The sequence below is a fragment of the Harmonia axyridis genome, chromosome 7 (genome assembly GCF_914767665.1).
Source record: "Harmonia axyridis chromosome 7, icHarAxyr1.1, whole genome shotgun sequence".
Taxonomy (NCBI): domain Eukaryota; kingdom Metazoa; phylum Arthropoda; class Insecta; order Coleoptera; family Coccinellidae; genus Harmonia; species Harmonia axyridis.
In genome coordinates, this window is record NC_059507.1 from 28,668,300 (window position 1) to 28,680,804 (window position 12,505).

At 34.0% G+C, this 12,505-nt stretch overlaps 1 protein-coding gene across 1 annotated transcript in view; it reads left to right on the forward strand.

Annotated features, from left to right (window-relative positions):
• The window catches only part of LOC123684158, a 33,576-nt gene extending 21,291 nt beyond the window's left edge, over positions 1-12,285 (forward strand). The window contains exons 3-5 of the mRNA XM_045623314.1: positions 5,384-5,541; positions 7,395-7,604; positions 11,422-12,285. Coding sequence (XP_045479270.1) covers positions 5,384-5,541; positions 7,395-7,604; positions 11,422-11,814 — 761 coding nt within the window. The 3' untranslated portion in view covers positions 11,815-12,285. The remainder of the gene's footprint in view (positions 1-5,383; positions 5,542-7,394; positions 7,605-11,421) is intronic.
• Positions 12,286-12,505: the final 220 nt, after the last annotated feature.

Genomic DNA, 12,505 nt, shown 5'->3' on the forward strand with positions numbered 1-12,505 from the left:
ATTATCAACTTGTGTCGCCACAGTGGACACACTAGGACACAAAGGATTAATAGTCAATATATAAAAATAGTAATAACAGTAATTTAAAAAATTTTGATGTGAACAACACAATAAAAGAAACATATAATAGAGAGAAAACAAACACCATGATAACACTGAGTGGACTGGATCAATCCGTGACGTTCATCAAAGTAGGAATTCGTCAAAACTTTAATAAACTCCTTGGATCAAATATTTTCGAAGACTTCTCTTGAAAAATTTGTCATCTCTCAAACTACCTGAATTATTTATCATTTCCGGCGCTTCTGCTCATAAAATTCTATTCGGAATAAAAAAATTTTGACAGTTTGATATTTTTATCCATTGTAATGCTCAAATTCCTCGTGAGTATTGTCCTTGAATTACAAATTCAGATAATCCTTTCAAGGAGTATTTTTGAATTACCAATTCCTGGTAATTTTTCTTCAGAATTATTCCTGATTTTACTACCTCTCCATATGATTTTCTCCAAATTTGAATCTAGTATCCAACAAATTCAAATTAATTCGAGGGGATACATCGTTCAACAAAAAGCTTCAATAATTTTTTTGTTCTATCTGTTCACAAGGATTTTTTTATCTTTTCACCTCATTGTTAGAGATCAAGACCCATCCAAGGAAATTTCGAAGGAATTGTAAACAATTCTTTTTTCTGCAAAGATCTGAATTGGAATATTGACCTTGATCTCATATCATGAGTCGTAAAGATAAGGAAACCCTCATGTTATTTAGTTATTGACATCTGTTACCTATATATTGAAATTTGTCTGTTGAGAAAGGTTGAAAAAATTCGGTTACTTCATTTTCTAGCTGTTGAACTCAATTGTTATGAACAAATGGTTCTTTGCAATGAATAATATATGCATTCACTATTTAACGAACATCGAGCATCCTGTATGATGTTATTATTTGCTTCCAATGTAAACTTTGACATCATGCAATCAGCATTTTTCAAATAAAACACATTCATTCGAATTTAGTCCATAAATCAGGGCCGGCATGAGCAATTTTGGCGCCCGAATCAAAGAATTTTTTGGCGCCCCAGCTGAAAAAGTATCAATAAACACACTCCCCCCCCCCAACAGAAAACAACCTGTCACGCCATGATAATTCGCCATTTTTGATTTCTCTAGCGTTTTTGCTAATCGTTTCTTTTTAAAGTCGTTTCCACTGGGTTTCTTTTTTTTTCGGACATTTCACCTACAATAAATTCCTGGATTTCTTCGACGCCGATGAACAATGCGTTAGTAATATATCTGATTCTCACATTCACAAGATACTGCGTACGATCGATGAAAGATTACCTATCACACCACAAGATACAAAGGGCGGTAAGGCATGCAAAGTTTCGAAAACGAATTAAAAACATAGGTTCCGCTGAAAACATTTAGCATTTATCAGTAATTAGTTTCGAATGCAGAATCGTAGGAATTTTTCACATGTTGAATGTGTGAACAACTTCCACGTAATTCGAAGTGTTGTTTTTTGTCTTAGTGAAATACATTCCATCCCTCATTCAATTAGGGTAATAGGCAATGCTGCTTATATTGGTTGGATTGTCATGTGCTATTCATTGAACAGGCGGCTTATTAAAGAGGGTTTGGAGATTTTTATTGCAGAGATTGTTGATAAACGCAGCAAAGCGGACCAAACTCATGTTGTTTTTAAGAATCAAGACTATATTTTTTCAGAAATATAAAAGGGCGGTCACAAACTGGGCTAAATTGCCGTTTTTCGAAAAGAAGGGCCTGAAACAGTCGCTTCACTGTTTCACCCCTAACGCCGGCCCTGACATCAAGTGTAAACGTATCCACCTATATGACAGAAATATTTATAAAAATAAGTAAATCATCATTCATTTATCTCTAAATAATAGGCCAGCCTTGAATTGAATATGTTATGTTTATACCTATTACCTCTAGCGTAATGTTTGAATTTTCATGAACGATATAGGTACTATGACCAATTTAAAGGCACGCTATAGTATTACAACATCCGTTGAAAACGGATTCTACTCTTATTCATCAGAAGATAATCGTCATTAATTTCAATTACATCTCAAGGTTGAGACATGAAATATTGTATCGCTTACTGGAAATTTATTGATGTTTTGATTTCGAAACAATTTCCAGTTGAATTTTCAAGAATTTCTTCGAAATATCATAATGTTCAATGTTGACGTTTCTTTTGAGGACATAGGATAATAGCGGATTCCCTGAATCTTCCTTATGTAGGTATCAAAAAAAAATCAGCCAACCAAAAAAATTCTTGTGTCTTTTTCACTCAATCTGCACCATTTTCAAATGAAGTTGGTCAGTGTCGGTTTAAGGCAGCGCTTCTCAAACTTTTGCTCTTTATTCCTCCTGTTGTAATTTGATAAATTTTGCTCCCCCTATCCATAGACCTAGGAATTAAAATTACACAATTATACTCCTTTTGAGAATAGACCTGTTAGTCTATCACCACAAGAAGAAGAACAACTGATATATTTTTCATCAAGTATCTTACAAAATAAATATTTAACAAACTTCTGGACTGAGCTTCCGAACGACTACTCTATAAGCCAAAACGCTTAAAAAGGATTCTCTTGCTTTTCCCAACGTCTTATCTTTGTGAAATTGGATTTTCTGCACTTGCTATCTTGAAATTCAGATACAGAAATAAACTTCAAGTAGAAAATGAACTCAAAGTGGCCATTTTCAACACGGAAACCAAATCAAGAGAAATTGTGCGCCCTAAAACAAGCCCATATTAGCCATTAGTTAGTCCTTAAAATGTTTCTTTGTCATAAAATTTCAATAATGATTTTTTTTATTTTCAATCAATTTTCAATTTCTCGCACGCCCCCCGATAATCTAAATGGGCCCCCTCAGGGGGCGCGCTCCACAGTTCACTCAACAAGTACCGAGCCTTCCCAATAAAAACAATTTTTTTTATACGTCTTCAACATAGTCACCTTCAAGAGTGGTATCTACTCCAACGAGCTTTTCAATCTTCTCTGTAGAAAGATGCGTCTTAGCTTTCTATATAGGTTTTCAACTTGTTCGTTAGGTCCAAGTTCCTTTCCCTGGAGCATTCTTTTGTAACACCCTTGTATATGAATTCAAAAATGGAATCGCAAGCTCGAATAATGATGAATTTCCTTATATCACTTTATCCTTTTGAACTTTAGACACAGCATTTACGATAAAATGGGGAAAAATTTCAAATAGAGTGTTTTTTCAATTCTTAATTAATGAGGAAACAAGTTTCGCCGCCGATACAATGTTTTTCGAGTAGACATATCGGCGGCTACTTCTATGCAGAAAAAAAATGTCAACTCTGAATTATACAGAAATTAATATTCAAACATGAACTAAAAATAATGACCAATAACTTGCTAAAAAACTATAAGGTTTAGGTGCAGGAAGATCAAATAAGAAAGTTTCGAAATTAATTTTTGCGTTCAATAAGATATGAAAATATAGTACAGTTTTGCGAACTTTGAGTTTCAACAATTCGAATGAGTTGTTGAAGCGTATATAATTTTTAGCAATGGCGTAGTTTCAACTTGTCAACTACCAAAATATGACAGCTTCACTATTGACAGCTGCCCAGATAGCGGGATATTGAAAATGAAACCTCTTAGTGGAAAACCCTCACAATGAAAACCCTTGAATGAACGAGGTTTAGGCGAAGAAAGCTAGGATATTACAGCGTACATTATCCAACACAACGTTCGGGGTTTGACAAGCATCTAGACCCCCCTTTACGTCATTTCGTAAAAAGGAACAGAAGAAGTGCGGACCAAGTTAATATCGAGATTATCCAGATCATCCGTTCTTTCATTCTAAATGCATTTGTTCCTTTCGAATATATTTGGGAAACTGTGCTTCTCCACTTTCATGGTAAAAACGACGATGAATTTTCTTTTGAATAAATTGAAGGACAGATAAACGTAGGTGATTCATCATTGAACTTGAAGGTCTTTATTAAAAAAAAAATGGTTATACATTTATGATTCAAAGTATTGTCCATCGCTGGCCACTACTTTTTCCCATCTTTCGGGCAGCTTACGAATCCCGCGTTGAAAAAACTGGTCTTCTTTTGAAGCGATCCACGAATCGATCCAATTTTTTACTTCTACATAAGACCGGAAGTGCTGGTCAGCCAGGTCGTGTGCCCTATTAATCGAAACAAGTGAGTGTCCAAGAATACTACGGTTGGGGTAGGACTTCCCATTTCAACGTTTCCAACTATGTCTTGACCACGTTCGCAACATGGGGTCGAGCATTGTCATGTCGTAAAATCACTTTATCATGTCTCTCGTTGTATTGCGGCCGTTTGTCTTTCAATGCTCGGCTCAAACGCATTAATTACGTTCGATAACGATCGCCTATGATTGTTTCAGTCGGTTTTAACAACTCATAATACACTCCGCCGAGCTGTTGCCACCAAATACTGAGCATGACTTTAGAACCGTGAATATTCAGTTTGGCCGTCGACGTGGAAGCATGGATAGGATATCCCCATGATTTTCTGCTCTTGAGATTATCATAATGATCCCATTTTTCGTCTCCAGTCACAATGCGATGCAGAAATCCCTTCCGTCTTTGCTTTGCAAGCAGCTGTCCACAAACAAACAAACGCCGTTTAATATCTCTCAGCTTCAACTCGAACGGCACCCAATTGCCTTGTTTCTGAATCATTTCCATGACTCTCAGGCGTTTTGAAATGGCTTGTTGCGTCACTCCCAAAGATTATGCCAATTATTGTTGCGTTTGACACGAGTCTTGATCAAGTAATGCTTCCAATTCTGCATCTTCGAACTCTCTTCCACCGCCATTCTGGTCTTCGACGTCTAAATCACCGTTCTTGAAGCGTTGAAAGCACTCCCAGCACATTCTTTTACTAATAGCGGTCTCGCCATTGAGATCATTCGATAAGGCCTCAGCCGCAGGTTTCTTTATATTAATGCTAAGTTATTAATTGAGAGTTTAAGAGTAGCTTTAGCTAATCTTCGCCTTTTCAGTGCAAATGTATGTACATTTGTTGAATAAAGTCGGTTTATTATTATAATGCAGAAAATTAAAACCTCCCGCAAATGACGAGAATTTGACTCGTAAGCTGACATGTTTAATCGAGAATAACTTAATCAATCGACTAATATTTCGATGGCGTTATGTTAACAAATACCTAAGCTTATTGTGTGACATCTACGATATATTTATTTCGACTACCACTTATCGCTACAGCCATATATTGCAAAACGGCGGAAGCAAAGTTGTACACCTAATAAAATGCAGATTGTGGGGCATTGAAGACCTTTCTTTCTCAGAATTCAATGAATTTTCTTTTGTTCACAGGCGCCATGAGGCGAATGCGAGAACAGATGGGTGCTCTTCTGAACCGCTTCGGGACAAGCAATGGTACCATCGCGGATGTTGATGATTTCTCCGGTTTTGGACTACCCGCCATCCCGGACCTAGATTTGGGTAAAGGGAATACCACATCCGTCACCAAGGTAACCGTCAAACCACCGTCCGCATCTTCGCATCTAGATGTGAAGACTACGAAATTATCGTTTTGTGGTTGCGGTTTCATTTCTTGATCGTTCGAAACTTTTTATACATAACTTATTTTTTTTCTCCCCAACACTAAAACCAGAATACTCGTATTATATCCTTGAGATGTGCGATGATTGAATATATTCTAGAAAAAGGTATCGGAAAAGTCCAGTTCTAATAAATAATTCCGTATAAACAAGTTCTGGACTATGGAATTATTGAGCATTAAGCAATTTCATGAATATTGCCATTTTTTTTACTCAGATAATTACAAATATACTGCTCGTTAACATGTTGGTTAATTCTTGAAAAAAAGCGAGATTGAAATGTGTAGCATTGAGGAGATCATCAAGTTAGATGATGAATCCTTTTTCGCTATATTTTTCATTTTCAAACGAAGTATTGAAAAAAAGCAGGTTTTTTTTTCAATTTAGAGAACCACTGCAATTTCAAACCTTACATTGCATTACTTGAAAATCATTTCAATTGTTCACAAGAGATTACAATTTTTTGTATATACGAAAAGTCTTGCCAAAGGCTGAAAATTCAGTTCTTATAAAATTAAAAATAAAGACGTTAAAACGTATATCAGAGGAATGTTTGAGATTGCTTCACCCATCTTGAAAAGTGATGGGATCTCAAAAATGCTGAGTGGTGAGGAGTAGTTAAACTTTGGCAGATCACGAGAATGTCACTTGGTATAAACCCCTTTTAACTATACCCTCTTAGACCTTGATCTTGAACCTAAGTGTAATTTTTTAGGGAACGTTTTTAGCCAATATGATTTAATTCAATTGTTCACATATTCATGACATTCAACATGACAGTTATTCAAAGTCCATTCATCACAGAGCTGCTGAAAAAATAATATTCACTTGAAGAAACAACGGCTGCAAACCCAAAATTTGTGCATTCTTCAAGATCTTCAAGATTTATTACTGTGAGATTTAATTATTCAATTGTTGTGCAAAATGAATCAAACAGATCAATGTTTATAGTGATTCGATATTTAATGCTAAATACTGAGTACTGCCAATAGTATCCAATAAGCGTTTATTTGTTTTGGAAATAATGCATGTTGGTACAAGAAGTGAGGGGGTTTTACTAGATGTAACATCAAAAATATAATTTTCCCAGTCCGGGACTGCGTTACTGATTATTATCTAAAACTGAATAGTCCAAGACTTAATCCTTGAAATTTTCATGAAAATCTATGAAATAATTGAAGAATTATATCGGTTTTTGATGAAATTCATAAAACAATCTGTCTTCCAAACGAAAATTTTCAACACTGATTTAGGACTATGCAAATCCTCCTGTATTAGCACTGAAACCATGTGCAGTTCTGTACATCACTCTACTTCACACCACAGCATAATCTCATGCGCAATTAATTCAAATGGGCTAAAATTCACAGGGAACTCGTAAACTGAATAAACATACCAAATTTTATCAAAATCGGACTAGTAGAATGCATTCATATTTGCACTGTTCACCCAGAAGATCCAAACTGAATACCCATGCCAATTTTCATCAAATTCTAGTGATAATTGTGGGAACTTAAGATGTTACAAGGATGTGTGGACACACAAACCGACAGACAGTCAAACACAAATCCTAAGTTATTCTGGATGGACATTTTTTCAAGTCAAAAGTGATCAGAATGCTGCTTCATCTCGCATCGGTTGTCTCGGAAGCAAAAACATATTTTAATAAAAAAAAAAATAATTGTTACAGGATATTTTCTTGGGATTAACATCCCGTATTCACATACGGAATTGGTCATTATTATTATAAAAAATTATTTCAGGTTATTGATGGTCACAAAGTGGTGATCAACGAAACCAAATACAGCAACGAGAACGCAAACGGTGGTGCCTTCTTCAAAGTTCGCGTAATCGAGGTGAAACCTGAAAATCCAGGTCAGGAACCGGGTGCAGCCACCAATACCACTCCAAGGGACGTCGAACCACTCGAAAACAGCAAAGAAAACGAAATCTCCAAGCAGGCAGGAAACGAGGTTGGTAGTCAAAGTAATGCACCAGAAAAGTTACAGCAAGCTTGAAGAATAATCGCATGAAAAATAACTATTGTTAATACGAACCATTGAACACTTGTCTAGTACCTAATCAGTAATGAACAATTATTTGAATCAGTTGAAATAAGTGTTGTTTGTTGATAAATTCCTTAAAAATTCAAAACCAAATTTCATCGTAAAATTGAACTGAACGTGTTCAAGGAAGTTTTTGTTGCCTGTTTTTGATAACGAGCACGTCTGGTTTGGCTTACAGATAAGCTGTTCATGGTGATTAGGAATTTATATATATATATACCTATAAAATATAACTTTATCAGAACTACTGGATACAAAATACCTACTATTTGAAAATAGATATTACTTGACAGCCTTAGCTAACATTTTTTTGTTTGACTCTCTGGCAGTATTAGACTGAAATTGTGTATATTCTCAATAAATATGAATATTAACAATGAATAGTTTTTTTGGTATCTCGTACTCTTGCATGAACGCTTTCGAAAGCATGACATTGCTCTTTCACACCAATGAAAAATAATAACAATCACACAAATAATAATTTCATCCTACCATTTTCAAATCATACTGTAACATTGGTGGCAAATAAAATCCAAGAAATTCTTCTGAAACATTTAAGTAGGGGAGAACATCCATTTTTTAACATGAATTTGAAAAGAATTTAGATCAACTAGTATTTGACTCCTGATCCTGAAAAGGGTAATGCGGAAATGTGAACTTTGACTTAATATCTAAATAAGCTTTGTTTTAGTATTGTTCTGATTTTATTAAATTAATAGCTCAGTGGTAGATTAGAAAATTCGACTGAATGAAAAATCTCCTCTCATTAAAAAGTAATTTCAACAAATAATAATAATTGATACATTTCAATTCATCCTTCAAATCAGATCCGAAAATTTTAAAGACTGTTATTCAAAAAAAAATTTCAATATTGTTATGATGGAGGGACTTCAATATAAAATTAAATTTCTCCACACAAGGGTCTCTTATTGTGAATGATGAATTGAAGAGTGGTCAGTTCAATAAATGAACAAGTTCCAAATATACCTAAGTGAGAATATTTCATATAAACAAATCTATATTAAATTAATTATGGGATTAACATCGCAAAAGATATTTGTCCTCAACCTTCAAACTACCAAGAATTTTGTAATATTTTTAGCATTAGTGAAGGTTTTGATCTCATTCGATATTATAAACGACCCTGTAATACTTGATAAGAATTCTCACAAGAATGTGCTAATATTATACATCAGCCCATATCGAGAATTCGACGTTGTATCAATCAATAATAAAAAGATTGATGTCCTGAATTTTTCCATATATGTATCGAATGCAAATGATCCATACTTCGAGTTTTTGAACCTGATGCATTTGGTTGTTGAGAAATCATGTCACTAGCCTACTTCTAAATCAAATTCGACAGAGATTAATGCATTTCAAAATTAACATGTACCCAATTGAAGGATAAGTTAATTAATTGATATCATGTATCATCATTTCTCGAAATTCAAAATACTTATTTTGAATTGTCGTTTCGATATTTTAGAAAATATTTTCCTAGATCTATTAAAAATCTTATGATATCTTCATGATTAATTTTGTTACAGAATTCATTAATGTAAATGAAAATATTTATTTTTCAGAAGTAAGTGTTTGTCGGAAATCGAAATTGAATAATACCTACTGTTCATTTCTGTTGGCTTTGTCATACTAAAGTTATTATTATTAACCTTTTCTGATAAAAAACGAGGAAAACACTGAAATGTAGTTAGGAGCTATGAGAATGAACGCTCGTTCATTCATGCCAAAATGCGTTTTGGAGAACTCGGGACTGTGTATTCAATGATCATGCAATAATTATTGTAATAGTAATACGATTGATGTCTTTGATATTCTGTTTGAATTTTCTGATTTTGACGAGGCGATCATCACGAAATTCTGCGTAAAGCCAGACACTTTTATTTCATTGAAAAATCTAAACACGATTGGATTGGATCTGATCTCACTAAAATATTAGGTATTTTCAATATTTTGCTTGAAATTTCTTATGAGGCTGTCGACAGAAAATTCCGCATGTAGCTTGAAATTGTCATAATGTTTATTAAAATGCACGCAAAATCTCATCCCGATTAGTTTTTTGACATGGAAATATTGTGTTTTTTCTTTTAAATCTTATGGAATAATTTCTTGACAATCTCTTATGATTGAACGAGCGCTCAATGGCTGTTGACGTCAAGTCAGATGATTTTCTTTTATTATTTTTTTTTTTTTGGGCCGTTGACGTATGATGAATTGATATGCGTTATTATAATATATATTTGTTATGTTTATTATCTATAGATATTTTTTTATTAATCTTAAGAAATATTAATTTCTAATTTTAATTTTTTGGCTGAAATAGTTATTTCACAGAAATCACTTCACTTAAATTATCATTAATTAAAAAGGCAAAAAGAAAGGTATAATAATAGAACTTCCACTATGAAAAATTAACATGTTGGCTGCAATATCTCAGGTTAATGACGGTGGTCACTGTTTTCCAATATCTGAATCATGTTGAGTAGCTACCATCTTGCATCATCTTAGTTGGGTTGGGTAGCTTAAAGTTAAATTTATTTAAACGATGATAAACGCGAAATTTTGAATATTGATATTGAAGAACAAAATTAAGGTACAGTATCCTTATCGACTGTTCCCTGTGTTCTCAAAAATATGAATAAACTGGCAAAAATATCTGGTACTTAGGTACTCTCAGGATGTACACACAGCTTCGCATGTTTACAAAGAAACACTTTGTTTAATTGTTTTACATAAATTGTGTTCCTAAATTGGAGGTATGGTATATCCAAAGTCACTTGGAGGAAGCCGGAGTATTTCGATTTTACAAGGGTTGTCCAAATTTCTAGAGATTCCTTTAGAGCCAGTGAATTTATTGCCTAACAATACTTTCAAATAAACCCCAATATTTAGCGGATCGAGGTATCCACTTTTGAGGGACATCTGGCCAAGCGTTTTTATGGACTAGTTCAAGTGACTTCGAATATACTATACCAATGAAAATGAAAGATTTCTCCGACAAGATTTAGAAAAAAAAGTCATATGAACATGGGCACGCAAACGCTTTTTTTTCGAAAACAGGGTGTTGAATGTTGATTTTCTTCATAGCACCTTTCCTTCACGGCATAGATATTCCAATTTCAAGTTTTCATCATATGATGTGCTAATTTTTAATGCAAAACTACAGGGTGGTTGTTTTTCTGGAATAGTGTCCGCTTCTTTCCTCTAGAACTTTCTTTGGTGGACAATTGGTAGTTTGGAAAACTTGAAAAAAAACTGGTCCAGTACTACACTTTTCGGTTTCTTATAGTTTTGCCGTATCCGCTACCGATTCAGAGAAAAAAATTTCAAATAATTCTCTAGTAATCTCCAGGAAAATAGAAATTATTTTAAAGATCCAGTTAGTATATGCTGTGATGAATTAATTATAAGTTTTGGTATTTATTTACTCAATAAGTAGCGAAGATTAATGAAGATTCGATAAACTGGAATAATCTTAACAAAAAAAATAGGACTACAAGAAACACCCTGTATCTCGAAAACAAATAGTTTTTTTCCTTGAAATCATGCAAGGAATCTATTAATTTCCTTCGGACCTCCAATTTAGGAACACATTTATTCACTTTTCTATCTTCATTTCTACTAATTATGGTGTTGGTTATTTTGATGTTCCTATTGTGTTTCCATACTGCACCTTTTCATTTTCTTGCACTTTTTCATTCAGGCTCGCTATGGGAAACTAGAACGTCTTGATGACCCCGATTACACCTTTCCCAGTAAAATTGCTCCCTTTCGCAATCAATGGGGTCAAATCGAAGAGTTTGATGGAGATAACAGCATCGACGGGCCTGTTGCACAACCAAGGAAGCCATACGACCTAAGTAGTGACGTTAACGTCAACTACATCCTCGCCAAGAGGCATTACCCGATCAATCCAGATTCGGAATTCATTGGCACTCATAACAGAATCGAACCGGTTGGCAAGGAACGTGATTTAAGCCATGATATCTGGATAAATCAATTGATGGCAGACCAACCTTACGTTCCAAATCCAGACGTGGAAATCTTCCAGCCAAACAATCCAAGGAGGTTTGAAAAATTCATAAATCCTCGATAAGATTAAGATTGCATGCTTGCTATAAGAAGAGGCTAAACATTTACAGGGTGTCCTAAGTGGAAATGGCGGTAAACAGCTTCGATTGTGATAAATTTGGTCTGTTTGAACGAATTTTTTCGATTAATGTCGTAAAAGACTGACTTATATTTTGTTATTTATACATTTTATGAAGGCCATCGGAAGTATGTACTATGTACTGAACTGCAATTGCAGTGACAGAAAATGTATTCTTTAGAGATTGACTGGCCAAGTTTGTGTAATTTCTTTATGATGACGTTTATGAATGAAATTATTTAAAAAATATGCCTAATCTGAATATATTGAAATAATATTAACGTTCACCTCTAAATATCCAACGAATCCGATATAACTAATTTAAAATAATTATTAAGTAATGTAATACACTGTAGCTATTTATCTATAGCGTTCCTAATTTATTTAAAATAATTAAAAACATGTTATCCTGAATAATTATGCCTTTTTTTTCTGTCATCGAGAACCATTGATTTTTTCTTGCATGAGATCCCTTTTTCTAGTTCCAAGGAATAAGAGGTGGAAAAGAAGATCAATGAAATATTCATATTTACCCATATTTCTCAAAACAACTTCTGAAATTTAAAAAATAATCCTATACCTTCACATAATAAACCAGTAGAAACCACAGGTTCTTTAACCTGAAAACTGACTAGAA